This window comes from Antennarius striatus, chromosome 22, assembly GCF_040054535.1.
Source record: "Antennarius striatus isolate MH-2024 chromosome 22, ASM4005453v1, whole genome shotgun sequence".
In the NCBI taxonomy this organism is placed as follows: Eukaryota; Metazoa; Chordata; class Actinopteri; order Lophiiformes; family Antennariidae; genus Antennarius; species Antennarius striatus.
This window is the reverse complement of record NC_090797.1, coordinates 13940572-13954284: the sequence shown is the minus strand read 5'-3', so window position 1 is coordinate 13954284 and position 13713 is coordinate 13940572. Positions and strand designations below refer to the sequence as shown.

General features: G+C 40.4%; 1 protein-coding gene across 3 annotated transcripts in view; it reads left to right on the top strand.

The window, feature by feature from the left end:
* kcnc2 (potassium voltage-gated channel, Shaw-related subfamily, member 2) overlaps nucleotides 1-12897 on the top strand; it is a 75539-nt gene extending 62642 nt beyond the window's left edge. The window contains exons 2-5 of one of the 3 annotated variants that reach the window (XM_068306739.1): nucleotides 2422-3355; nucleotides 5220-5390; nucleotides 10409-10503; nucleotides 11323-12897. In XM_068306739.1, the coding sequence (XP_068162840.1) occupies nucleotides 2422-3355; nucleotides 5220-5390; nucleotides 10409-10470 (1167 nt within the window). In that variant the 3' untranslated portion in view covers nucleotides 10471-10503; nucleotides 11323-12897. Of the gene's footprint in view, nucleotides 1-2421; nucleotides 3356-5219; nucleotides 5391-5960; nucleotides 8074-9374; nucleotides 10504-11322 lie in introns of those variants that run through there. The other 2 variants (XM_068306738.1, XM_068306740.1) reach the window with 2 other exon arrangements.
* The last annotated feature ends 816 nt before the right edge of the window (nucleotides 12898-13713 follow it).

The window sequence follows — 13713 nt, the reverse complement described above, 5'->3', positions numbered from 1 at the left end:
TCACACACAATCCATGTTAGAGATGGTCTCTTGAAGTACCAGGACCTGATTGGTGTGTTTTTCCTATCAGACATAAATCAACCAAATGAAGATGAGGGAAAATGAGTAAAACAGAAGATAAAGAAATAACCCACTGTTTGCAAGGAAAACAAACCTTTTGGTGAAAGTTGAAGAAGAATATATTTGGAGTAATCAGATATTGTATAATTCATTTAACCTTAATGTTGAAAAGTCTGTTTTGAGAGAGACTTCAAAACTTTACACGTTCCTCATCATGCTGTGAATCTAAAGCCTGCTGGTAAACTCACAGATTAACAACCTTGATGAAGACTACATCTATAATCCCTGTTTAATGCTAACAGCAGTCAAGTGAATGCATGCACAGTTCAGTTCAGGGCGACTCAAATAGTGGCAATGATATTTTGAGAGCGTGTGAATCATCCAATCCAAAAGCAACGCAGGGTGTGAAATGACTTCTTTAGAGCTCGGTAGGCAGAGAGCACCAGTGGGGGGGGTTGTGGGAGGAAGGTGGAGAAGGAGCATGAGCTGCATGAGTGGAAATCTGCTCCAGCTCACGATAGTAAATAAATAAATACATACATACATACATACATACATACATACATACATACATACATACATACGTACATACGTACATACGTACATACGTACATACATACAAACTTCTATACATACATATATACATACATACAAACTTATATACATACATACATACATACATACACACATACATACATACAAATCTGGGGATGCTCGTAGATTCACCGCAATTCTCTTCCAGAGCATTTGAAAGGATGGATGTGAGCTCTGTTGTGTTATGGATGCTTCAAGAGCTCATTGAACAAAAGTGAAGAGCACATGACTCATCATCACCGTGTTAACATACAGATGCAGCTGCAGCGCGTCGTCATTTTATCATCATAATTAGAGCTTTCTGTTTGAAATAGATATTTGAATCAACAGCAGGTTTATGTGTTCACACTTCACATCTCATGTCAACATCCTCTGATTTCCCATGTTGCCTATAAAACTTTACCAAATGGAATACCATGACATCACCTTGTGTCTTTCCCGTCACCTCACAATGCTGGGAGGTACATTGAGTTGTCATAAAATGTCCTTATTTCTATGCACACCTTCATGTGGGTAATAAATATGACTGGAGGGGTTGCGGAACAGGACCCAGGAGGACTATTTAAGAGTCCCTGTCTCTTCCTGACTTCACCTTTAGACACCATTATTCACAACCAGGAAGGCGAGTGAGAAAACAAAGCTTTCATTTTCAGACAATTTAACATTACAGTGTTGGGTTCTGTATTGAGCTGAAGCTGAAGATGACAGAATGATGCCAGTAATTCTGGGAACGAACCGTACGCTGCAGGAAAGCATCACTCAGTTGTTTCAAAAGCTTTTGGTCGGCTTCAAAGTTTGACTCAGTCCAAACGTGTTGTCATACAAATGAAAATCAGTCAGTGCAAACGTGACCGCTCAGCTGTCACCACTCCTTAATGGTGATTAGTTTAAAGATAAGCAGTGCAATAAGAAAGGTCATTCAATGTTAGGCAAACCAGACCTGACTCGATGTCCGCTTGTATGCTGTACATACATTTTAAAACAAATTCATACAATATGGAGCACTCTATAATAAATGTTATAAATTGGAGCCACAGGGATTGTTAAATTTGTGAAATGTGAAATTTGAGAGACTGGAAACCTACTATTAGTTTTCTTTTCTGACCTGATTGTTTCAAATAAATATTTTTAGTATGGGAATTATAAGAAGGACCATGGAGTAAAGAGAGGATATCGCCGTCAGCCAGCCCACATGTGAGAAAGGACAGACGCCAGAGTTAAACAACTGTGTCTTGTGTGACAAGAGTCCTCCACTTATCAGAAGTTCAGGAAATCATTGTCGTTGGTGTAGTTTCACAGTTATTCAGTTTACATTTGGTTTGATATTTTAAAGATAAAATAAAGGCTTTTCTTTCACAACTTGACACGTTTTACTTGATTCCCTTAAGATTCTGATATCTTATACCGAGATAGATCACTTTCTTTCTGCATTGCCTTTCAACTTCCCCAAACAACTGCCCCAAACAATAAAACTGACTATTTGCATTCCAGTGTTACATTCCCACTTGAAGCAAGGGGCGGGGGGGCGGTATTGTTTTCTTGTTGCTCTTGCTAATTTCTTGCTGTAGGTAATTGGTTGCTTCTCTCTCTGGAGTCCATTCAAATTGATGCAACTTAATTAAACATGTAGAGTTTACCGTCTTCCTCCAGAGTGAATGACTAAATCATTCTTTGTGTATGCATCCTGATCCTCTGCCTGGAACATCACAGTTCAGACAATAGAAGTGTAACGCTTGTTTTTCTGTTTTCTGTTTTCTTCTCCTGTAGTTTATTGCCTTTGCATCATTGTTCTTCATCCTGGTCTCAATCACCACCTTCTGCTTGGAGACGCATGAGGCTTTCAACACCATCATCAACAAGACAGACCTGATGAGAAACAGTAGCATAGCAGACTCAGGCCCTCAGTACGAGATTGAAACGGACCCAGCACTCACCTATGTGGAGGGTGTTTGCGTCTTTTGGTTCACCATCGAGTTTCTGGTTCGTGTGACCTTCTGCCCTGTCAAGCTGGAGTTTATTAAGAGTGTTCTCAACATCATTGACTTTGTGGCTATCTTGCCTTTCTACTTGGAGGTAGGGCTGAGTGGCCTTTCCTCAAAGGCTGCCAAAGATGTCTTGGGTTTCCTCAGGGTGGTGCGTTTTGTTCGTATCCTGCGTATATTCAAGCTAACACGACATTTCATGGGGCTACGGGTGCTGGGCCACACACTGAGGGCCAGCACCAATGAATTCCTGCTGCTCATAATCTTCCTGGCGTTAGGGGTGTTAATATTTGCAACCATGATCTACTATGCTGAACGAATTGGCGCCAAGCCCAATGACCCCACTGCTAGCCTCCACACCAAGTTCAAGAACATCCCCATTGGCTTCTGGTGGGCTGTAGTGACTATGACAACACTGGGTTATGGTGATATGTATCCAGAGACCTGGTCAGGTATGGTTGTAGGTGCACTGTGCGCCTTGGCTGGCGTACTGACGATAGCCATGCCTGTGCCTGTTATTGTCAATAACTTTGGGATGTACTACTCCCTGGCCATGGCCAAGCAAAAGCTACCCAAGAAAAGGAAGAAACACATCCCTCAGGTAGTGCAAGGAGGATCTCCAACCTACTGTAAAGCTGATCTCAACACCACCTGCAACAGCACTCAAGGTGACCTGTGCCACGTCAAAGGGAGCAGGTTGCTAGAACGCAACCGTTCAGGTAAGACCATGGAGCCAAACCAAGGCTATATGATAGAGTGATTGTAAGCACAGTGTAGTAATAAAGCTCAGGTTGTACAAATGGTGTAATATGTGTAGTGACAGCAGCAGGAATCCATACGGGACCTCATCTCAGGTAGAAGGCTGGGTCCATTTGACAGATTCTCCCCTGGGAGTAGAAATGGTTTTACCTTGGAGACCGTAGATGGCTCTTACAAAATTGAGCTCTATTTTCCTGCCGCCTTTATCACTAGTTGCCACAGTGATAAGAATGGTGCTGCAAAAGTACTGAATTTAGGAGATGGTTGTGTGAATTATCTCCTGCTATGAGTGTCCAAATGTCTTCCAGCAGGGATTGTTCATTTGTTGTTCAGACTGTAGAAGTCTGCTTCTCCCGCTAGGCTTTGGTCAAGAATTTACAAGACTAAAATTTATATTGATTTAAATTGTTGTTGACCTCCATGTACTGCCTTAACTTGACTTCTAGATGAGAAAGTATTGAAAGTAGAGGAACTCTCTGTGCTTTTCACAATCCATTTGTTTATTAGGTTTAAGAATGATATATTTATTAAGTGAGGAATAATTGATTTGTGAACTGAATTCACAAACAAAATCAATCTGCTGTAGTCACCTCAGAGGTCGTATAAAATTCTACAAGGTTATGCCACTCCTAAATGTTATATAGATTGTTCCAATGTGAAAGATCCCATTTAAATACTTTGCAATATGTCTGCTGCTTGTGAAAATCCATAGTAGCTACTAGTGTATGTTAATTTACATAATAAAAAGGCTGATAGTAAATATTTAAAGAAAATTACCCAGATTTTATCATACCTATAAATAATCAATAGAAACTGGGGTTTGGTCATTAATTGTTCGTCATGCATTAAACTTTTTATTCCCTAATATCATCTTCACTGGAAATATTCAAAATTTTAAATGAAAGAATATTCAGTATCTTGTTTGTGATATTATATAAAGTATATTCCGTAAAAAAGTACTTTCAGCATCAAGTGCAATAGTACTCTGACAGGCTATTGTACCATATTAGTCATCAAAAAAAATTTCCAATCAATATCACTGCTATAAGTTGCATTTTCTGCTCAATATACTGATGGAAAATTCCTGCATGGAAATGTTTCCCATTCTGCAGGATTATTATATCCTTGTGATGTAGCAATACCGTATTTCTAAAAGAAAATAGAATTCCAGTAACTCAGATAAACAGCCCTGTTTTTGGCTTTCTCACATTTTCCAGCATATGTAAATTTGAATCCAACTACATTTAGCCTGAACTTTAAATATGTTCCCCAAAGCACATTCATTAGTTTATTCGAAGGATGAAATTTAAAATGATCACATTTCGAAAAACAATTTTTTTCACAGCCAGAACGAGGAAAAATATAACACAAAATAACGACTACATGTTGTGGAGTTCTAGAGATCATATTTTACTCTCTTATTTCAGTAAAGACTTGCTTGAGCAAACTCTCACAAACAGACGCTGCTGCTTAGAAATGTTACTGACATTAAAGTTGCATGAGGTTAAAAACCAGACTGGAAGGAAGTACTTTTAGTTGCCCAGCAACTTGTGTCTTGTGTCCTATTTATAATCGTCATATAGTCTAATTATTTAGTATCTCTGTTGAAAATCAGGCAATTACTGATGCTGTTAGTGAAGCTTTGATGGTGTGGTTAGTTAATTGCTCTAGGATTTTTTTTTCTGTTATTGAAGCTGTTGTTAGCTCAGATTCTACACTTCAAACTCCTTCTATTATATTATACTGGCTTGAACTGAAGTGGGTGGGTGTTCACTGTTAAACTGGAACCAGTGAACTTCCTTCTCCTCACCTGCCTCACCACAGTGCTGTCAGCAGACTGCAGTGGGGGCAGTGACCTCACCATGTCCCCGGAGGAGAGGGTCCCCATGCGAAGGTCCAGTACTCGGGAACAGGACCGGCACAGTGGGGGGACGTGTTTCCTACTGGCTGCTAGTGACTACTCCTGCCCTGCAGACGGAGGCCTGAGAAAAACAGGTAACCGCACCAGGAAATGTCATCGCTTTAAGGCATTCATGAATTTATCATGTTGGTCATTTATAACAGAGTGTTCTCTTGAGTGATGCGATCATTTTGAAATTTATGCATTTTGTTATGCATCCATGGTGGTTCTATTGTCATCATTTATAAATCTGGGTTAAAAGGATTTTCTACGTTCACAATTTTTTAAAAAAACTGAATGAACATGATTCATATCGTATATATACTATATACATTTTAAAGCCACATAAATTGACATTAGAGTCTCATTGTTATCTGTCTAAATCCTCATGAGCTGTTCCGTATCCTTAGCGACCGGGACACCGTCACCCCAGGAGGGGGGGGGGGTTGTTTGTTCAGACCTAGTCACCTCAGGTAACGTAAGCCATTAGATCTGCTGTTGTGGCTCTCAGCAGTGACATGCCGCACAGTATTTTGGCACTTCTGAGTGACAACACCGTCGATGCAACTGTTGCTTTCCCTGAAATGTATTCATGTTTTCTTGTTGCCTGGAAACACTTGAATAAATTTACCACTCTTTGTCCTTTTTTTTCTGCTCATCCTCAGATCCCTAATGCCCCTATGGTGATGATACACAGATATCTCACAATCAGAGAATGAAATGGTTTGAGTGATAGATTTTACCGCCATCAACTCATAAATGCTTCTTCATTGTAATTTTACCCCGGCTTTTTACATTTGAATTACCAGTTGATACAAATCCAATTTCAGAACAGCAAACCTGATTAACTTGTTATTCAACATGTGAATAGCTGCAGTGTGATTTGACCTCAGTGAACCAGGTTAGTATCACGTTTGAATGGTACCTGGGACCAAAATCTAATATTAGCTAGTGAATTCCTGACTCTGTAGTCAGTCTGGGTCATCCTATTTTTAGGGTAACTGTTTAGCTAAATGTGCAAATGTCATCAGATTATAGACACACTCACATTAAACAATTCTTTGCATTTTGGGGTTTTTGCATAGTTTTGGAGATGCAATAAAAACCACAAAACCCATAAAATCCTCAGGGTGTAACTCATTGGGATTGACTCAAACCCCATCAGGCACCAGTTGCTGCTTGTGAGGATCAAGCCCACATAATTTAAATGCAGGTATGAGTGTGTGTGTAATTGTCATATATGAATGAAGAAGTCAAAAGAAAGAAGTTTCTGATTATCAATCTTGAAACTCTAACCAAAAAATGCCAAACTAAATCTATAAAAAGTGGGCGTCACATCCCAGGAGAAACACGATTTACATGATTGACCTCTGACTTGCTGACAGGTTTGTAAAGATGTTGTGTCGGTCGTCACTGCAGCCTCAAAGTGAGGCATTGGACAATAGAAAGGTCAGACTCTGAAAGGGCTTGACCTTTGAACCAAGCTCCAGGTCATCATGAAATCTGCTGAATTACCAGACAACAGTTGTTTTTCCATGTGATTTTGAAAACACAAGAGGTCATGAACTTAAAGTGAGCAGTTCCCCTCATGGAGATACTGCAGCTGTTTAGATAAACAGTAGATAGTAAAAGTCTGCAGCTGTAGTGTCTTATTACTTCGTGATAGTCGTGTTCAGACTCCACGTACAGCCTAAAGGATAATCATTGGATTAAATACTCTATTTTATCTCAAGCATCTTGAGACAATAATGCTGTGTTAATCTGCACTGTAATGTGGAAGCATCAAGCCATGGCTAATACCATTCTATCAGAAGTTAACTGCCTCACCAGGAGGCTCTATAAATGCCCTGCTCGCACTGTTATTGCTCTGAAGCCTCACGGTGCTGCTGTAGCACTCAGATCAATGCTATCACACCAGGAGCGCTTCACATTGGAAATAAAAGATGTTGAGTTGGTCAGAATTCTGGGGAGATAATGGATTATTTAAATTAGAAAGCACACTCGGAGCAGATCACATCACGGTAGGACAGCTCTTCTTCTCTGGCAGCTGCACCTTCGTCCCCGCGGTTTCATTCGAGGGCTGCCGCCACGCTGATGGTGATGTATAAATCATCAGGTTCTTCTAGTCCCTGCTACCTGTGAGCTGGGCTGCCCTTTGTTTTGCCTGCTCGGCTGGGGTCTGTAACAGCCCTGGTTTAATTCACAGCCTTCTCTTTAGTGAACAAAAGTTGCTTTGTGAGGTCATGTTTCCATTAGCTGCTCATCATCTTTGCCCACACCAGCTGATCGACGTGCTCCATTAATGATCTGCCTGCTTTGGCTTTGCTTCGCTTATTTTGCACGAAATTAATGGAAATTGGTGGGCATGAATAACACGGTGCATTTATACCAGTATGAGACATATGTTTAAAACTCTGCAAACAGGTGAAGCATTAATATTTAAGGTCTTCTCAATCATCATCATCACTATGTCCAGACTACAATCTGAATTCACACAGTCAGTTATACATAATCTGAACGCTGAAATTTAAAATACAACGATTCCTTAATCAGTTATCAACTATCAGCAATTAATTGGGACGGAAATGCTAATGATGATGATGACGTGAGGTGAATGATTGCTAATGCATTCTATTCTTTAACCATATCCATCCAAAAATAAGGTTAGGTCTTACTTGATTAAATATTGTTCTCACTGGCAGACTGTAATTTTTAAATAATCACAGGCTGAGGAGGAAGTGAATGAATCTGATTGGCTGAGAGAGTGAGTTGGTGAAGCCCCAGATGACATGCAAATAGAAAAAAGTGAAAATATAAAATTAATTGGTTGCTGATAGTCTTAGCAAGCTTGCTAACACATTAACTTAGCAACAAGATATTTTAGTGGTTAATATTAATGTGGAAAAACAAAGTAAACGAGTAAGAAAAAAAAAAACTCAGTAGAGTTGAATAAAAGAATAATAAAAATCCATAAACAAACTAAGTACTCTGACATCAGCGAAAATAAGGTGAACTGCTTTTGAATCTTTTCTTCTGTGTGTTAATGTACACAAGAAGAATTTTTCACTTCATTTCCTTGTTTTTCAATTATTAAAGTATTGATTGTTTTAATGATTTTCTTGTTTCCAAATTGGAATAACAGGTTGTTTGTCTTTTCCTATTCCGTTAACACATCATGGAGCCGGTTGCCGTGTTGTGTCTACTAATATAAAACTGAGATCTCGGCTCATGTTGAATCTCGACATAGCATTACAAAATATGACAACAGATTGGATAACAGTGCGGCATATTTTGATTTCATTTTCAGTGGGTTTGACGACACAATACGACCAGTCACATGACTGCTAGCTTCATGCCATCAGGTGTGCTGGTGAGGAAAGAATTATAAAACATTAAACCTGTTTGTTGATGGAGGACCAGATACGACTAAATGGTTTATGCTCCTTCAGGATCAGCTGAATGGACTGAATTAGAACTAATATTGGATCTGACATTTTCCCTGAATGATGTGTGAGTCATAGCTCGATTCACAATCTGAGGGCTGATTCAGATGATTCTCCTACTTGTCTGCTCAGAGTTACTGTCTGAGTGACGTGAATGTCCTGCTTTCTCATTAAGTAGTGAGGAGACGTCTTCTATATGCTCCTGTGTATCAGTGGGCCACTGCGATATATCCTTTTATGGTTAGATGGGGTTTCCAATCTAAGTGCATCGTCCACCTGAAACACTGAAGATGAACTCAGTCGATTGGGTTTATTTCTCCTTGGAGAGCAGCTCCAGCTCCAAACGTCTGCCTATCAAAGACTCCGATCTGCCTCCGTGTCTTTGTCAGGAAATGTGCTGTGCATGCACTCACCATGCAGTATGTTACTGTTGCTCTGTCTCACTCCTGTCTCCTGTCTTGTCTCGGTTCACTCGGCTGGCTCGGAATCGGATCGTGGCCTGCCCGCCTGCCTGCCTGCCCGCCCGCCTGCCCGCCTGCTTGCCTGCCTGCCTGCCTGTGTGTGTTCTTGTCCTGTTCCTGCACAACCACCACCACTACCTCCACCACCACCTCTCTGTCGCCCCTTTATCTGAAGGCTATGAGAAATCCAGGAGCTTAAACAACATAGCTGGCTTGGCCGGTAACGCCCTGAGGTTGTCTCCTGTGACCTCGCCCTACGGATCGCCCTGCCCACTGCGGCGCTCCCGCTCCCCTATTCCCTCCATCCTGTGAGACGTCCAGCTCTTTGGCCTAAAAACACCTACGTCCTGCCCCCTAGCAGCCCACTTCTCTTTGGTATTTAACTGTTAGATGTTGTGACTGGTGGATGACTTTGTAGCTGAGACAACTGTTAGTAGAAACTTAAGTGACTCCTAACTTCACCCCTTTTCTTGAAGGTTCCAGTGCTTAGCTTACATCCTAAAGTAACTAGTCTATGAGTTCCCTTTAGTTTGATATTGTTGTACTCGCAATAAAAGGACACTTGACTGGTGACTTCAGAAGTTTGCCATAATATGTAATAAAGGACATATTAATAATCAGGGATATTACATGTTGCTCTATTTAGATACCTTGAAAAAGAAGTGCTTCCAAAAAAAATGTCAAAAAGACTTCATTTTGATGTCATATGACTGTGAGTTGGTTTTCGGTGTGCTGTGTTATTTTTTGTGATGGAGATGAGGAGCAGAGGAGGATTTTTCTTCACCTGCTGCTGGGCGCCGCTCATGTTTTTGCATTAATCATTAACCATCGACTACAAGGGGAGGATGAACAAGACAGACGGAAAAGAGATTCAACATATATCTGTGTCTGCAGTGTGTATATGTGTGTGTGTGTGTGTGTGTGTGTGTGTGTGTGTGTGTGTGTGTGTGTGTGTGTGTGTGTGTGTGTGTGTGTGTGTGTGTACATACCTGTTTGTGAATGGGTATTTCTTATTTAATGTTGGATTGGATGTACACAACTTGAAATGTGCGTCTTTTGGCTTTGGCGTCACAACAATCCATCTTGGGAATAACATCACAGAATTTATTTCTGTATGTATTTGTTTTCCTACTTGATCCACACTTCCTTTGTGTTTCTCTGATGGATTGTCACCAAAGTGCTGTTGTGTTTCTGGTTGTTTGCTCACAGATAACTGCAAAGAGATTGTCTTTACTGGTTTCACACAAGCAGAGAGCAGCGTTCTTTCTTAATGGTGTGAGGGAAAGAACCGCCATGGTGGAAAGGTAACCTTTCGACTGAGCATGAGGGGAACATTGGGACTGTGTGTGTGTGTGTGTGTGTGTGTGTGTGTGTGTGTGTGTGTGTGTGTGTGTGTGTGTGTGTGTGTGTGTGTGTGTGTGTTGTGTGTGTGCTCAAACAGGGGTCATTCAATGATGATGAAGTGATTCTTTTATGTGGATGCACAGACAAACGCAACATGCATGTATTTTAATGAGAAGAGGTTAAACAGATTAATATTAAGAAAGAACACGAGAAGAAATTCTATATTTTCTATCATATTTTAATTAAAGTTGATTCAAATATTGCATGATTTAACTGCACAGTTCTGTTTTTGTATTTCCCACTATCAAACTGTTCCCACGTCCCCAAAACCAAATGCTGACCTCTATTCCTCTGCTGCAAAATCTCACACTCAACTTGCTTTGTCATTTGTTCATCCACTGTTTTTCATCACTGACATAAATTTGCCAATGTGCACCAACAGGTGTGGGACACAAATTACAATGCGGCTACATTCTTCACCCATCCCTATAGTAGGTCTACAGCAAAAGCAGATGGTTGCTTGGCAACTGGCTCACAGTGAGACGCATTCCAGACAGAGCACTGCAAAAAAAGTCAGACAATTAAAAAGAAGCTTGAGCAAACATTCCTCTTTGTCTGTGAACCAAATTATCTGTGCCCCCTGGAATCACTTCATCACTCACACGTGTTCCATATTCTCATATTTGTGATGAAAAGAGCCACTGTGTGCATGGCAGGTTCTCCAAAAAAGACAGATGATACATTTCTGATATTTAGAGATGTGTTTACATTCTATTTAGACAATTCATTTCCTATTTGAATGACGCTGGGATGAGTCATCAGTATGAGGACCAATTGCAGTGGGACGACCCCATTTGGAACCATAAGGACGCTCTTGCAGGCCAATATGGACGAGGAGGCATGGACAAACCACTGACTTACAGACGCCCAGCCAAAGGCAGGACAGGAACTAAATAATCACAAAGAAAATCCTGGGAGGACTTTGTTAAGCGTTTATCTTTTCTTGATTTTTCTTTTTGTTTTCCACTGGAACTGAGGGACAATAAATGAAAGCAAAGCCAACTGGACGTGTTTACTGTATAAATATTGCTCCTGTAAATAAGACAAAAGCATATCTGGGCCACGCAGCTCTGCCACACATCTGTCTGTTGATGGCGAGTCAGGTAACAAGGTATTTGGTTGCTATGTTGTGCCACACTCAATGTAAATCACTTCTCTTGCTGTGGTACTCTTGCTCACAATAAGTGTATTAAGATGTATAAGTTGAAGCACTTTGTGTTCTGACAATGGAGTGTATTCATATATGAAACTCAAAATATAGTATAAACAGTATAGAGAGACATACGTACGTACATCAGTTGAATAAATGTGACAGTACGGTCATCTCTGCTTTTGTTTCCCTTGGTAATTTTCGGTAGGTTAATTGCTCTGCTGTGTGTTCATGTGTGTGTATCCTAAATTTCCAGGGTAAGATTCACAAGTTGAAAGGCAAGGATGGCCAATAAGAGGATATGATGCTGCCACTCTTCTTGGTAGTTTTAGCACAACATGAATGAAAGAGAGTCCCCTGTGTTCCCCCAGCGTGCAGTTAGTGTGCAGCTAGTATCTTGTCTAATTATTCTTACTAGAGTATTCATCCTAACTCCTGTTGGCGGAGCAAAAAGTGTAGCAGACTTTGACAGAGTTTTGAAGTGAGACTTCTAGAATGGCAGTAGCAACCCATGTACCCCCCACCCCCTAAAAAAAAGATCAGATTTACAATGAGCAAAACAAAAAGTGCCGATCTTCACTGTGATTTTATCTGCCCTGAAACAAGAAGATGAAACATGTAGAAAATGCAGCTGCAGAGGCAGATCGAAGAACTGCTGGCGGCACCGCTTCTGTGTCCTGTTGGTGGCAACCTGCACAGTAAGATGTTGGCTAGCTGTCAAGAGTCCCCCCCACCCACAGCCCTCCTCATGTAGTACACACGCTGCTTTACTCTTTGAATTGACAAAGGAGTACCGTTCTTTGTGTATTATTAGGATGTGGTGACTTGAAAAAAAAGGTGTTTATTTTTTTTAATCCAGAACATGTATTTTTGTGTCTTACTGTTGAGTACATTGCTCTTACCTGTAAAAGTAATGGTAGTCTGATGCTGTGCTTCCCCATCGTGTCCTCAAACTGTCAGGCTTTTAAACCCAGTTCATGTTTTGTATGTTTTACTGTGAGGAAAATTCTAGTTTGAAGTCTGTATTTGTGGAGCCTTTTGTTGGCATTCTAAAGTGCATGCTGAAAAAAACAACATTATGTCAAATAAAAAAAAATAAGATGACAAACTGTATATCACGTTCTAAACAATGTGTATAGAAAAGGTAAATGCTATGTGAGAGATTCACATAAACTATTTATCTTTTAACTGTTTCCTTCTTTCATTGCTTTGTCTTATCTTTTTTCCTTCTGAGTCATTTCAGGGTTAATTGCAACCAAAATATAATTTCACTTATTATCCATTCACTTAGTTGCCTTTGACAGCTTTTGTGCTTCATGGACAAGTTACCATCACTTTTGTTTAACAAATATAATACAATTAGACAGTAGTAGTAGAGGTAACATAGATAATAGTGGTACTAGAGGTAGCAGAAGTATAGAGGTAATAGAAGTAGTAGAGGTAGTAGAAGTCGAAGAGGTAGTATAGGAAGTACAGGTATTAGAGGCAGTAGAGGTAGTAGAGGTAATATATGTAAAAGAGGTGGTAGAGGTAGTAGAAGTATAGAGGTAGTAGAGGGAGAGGTAGTAGAGGCATAAGAGGTATTAGAGGTATGAGAGGTATAGGTACAAGAGGTAGAGGTGGCAGAGGTAGAATAGGTAGTAGGGGTTGTAGAAGTAGTAAAGGTAGTAGAGGTAGAAGAGGTAGTAGAGGTAGCAGAGGTAGAGGTAGTACGGGCAGAGGTAGTAGAGGTAGAGGTAGTAAAGGTAGAATAGGTAGTAGAGGTTGCAGAAGTAGTAGAGGTTGAAGTATAGAGGTAGTAGAAGTAGTAGAAGGAGAAGAAATACAGAGGTAGTAAAAGCAGAAGAGGTGTTAGAGGTAATAGAGGTATCAGAGGTAGAGACAGTAGAGGTAGTAGAGGTAGAATAGGTAGTAGGGGTTGTAGAAGTAGAAGAGGTAGTAGAAATATAGAGGTAGTAAA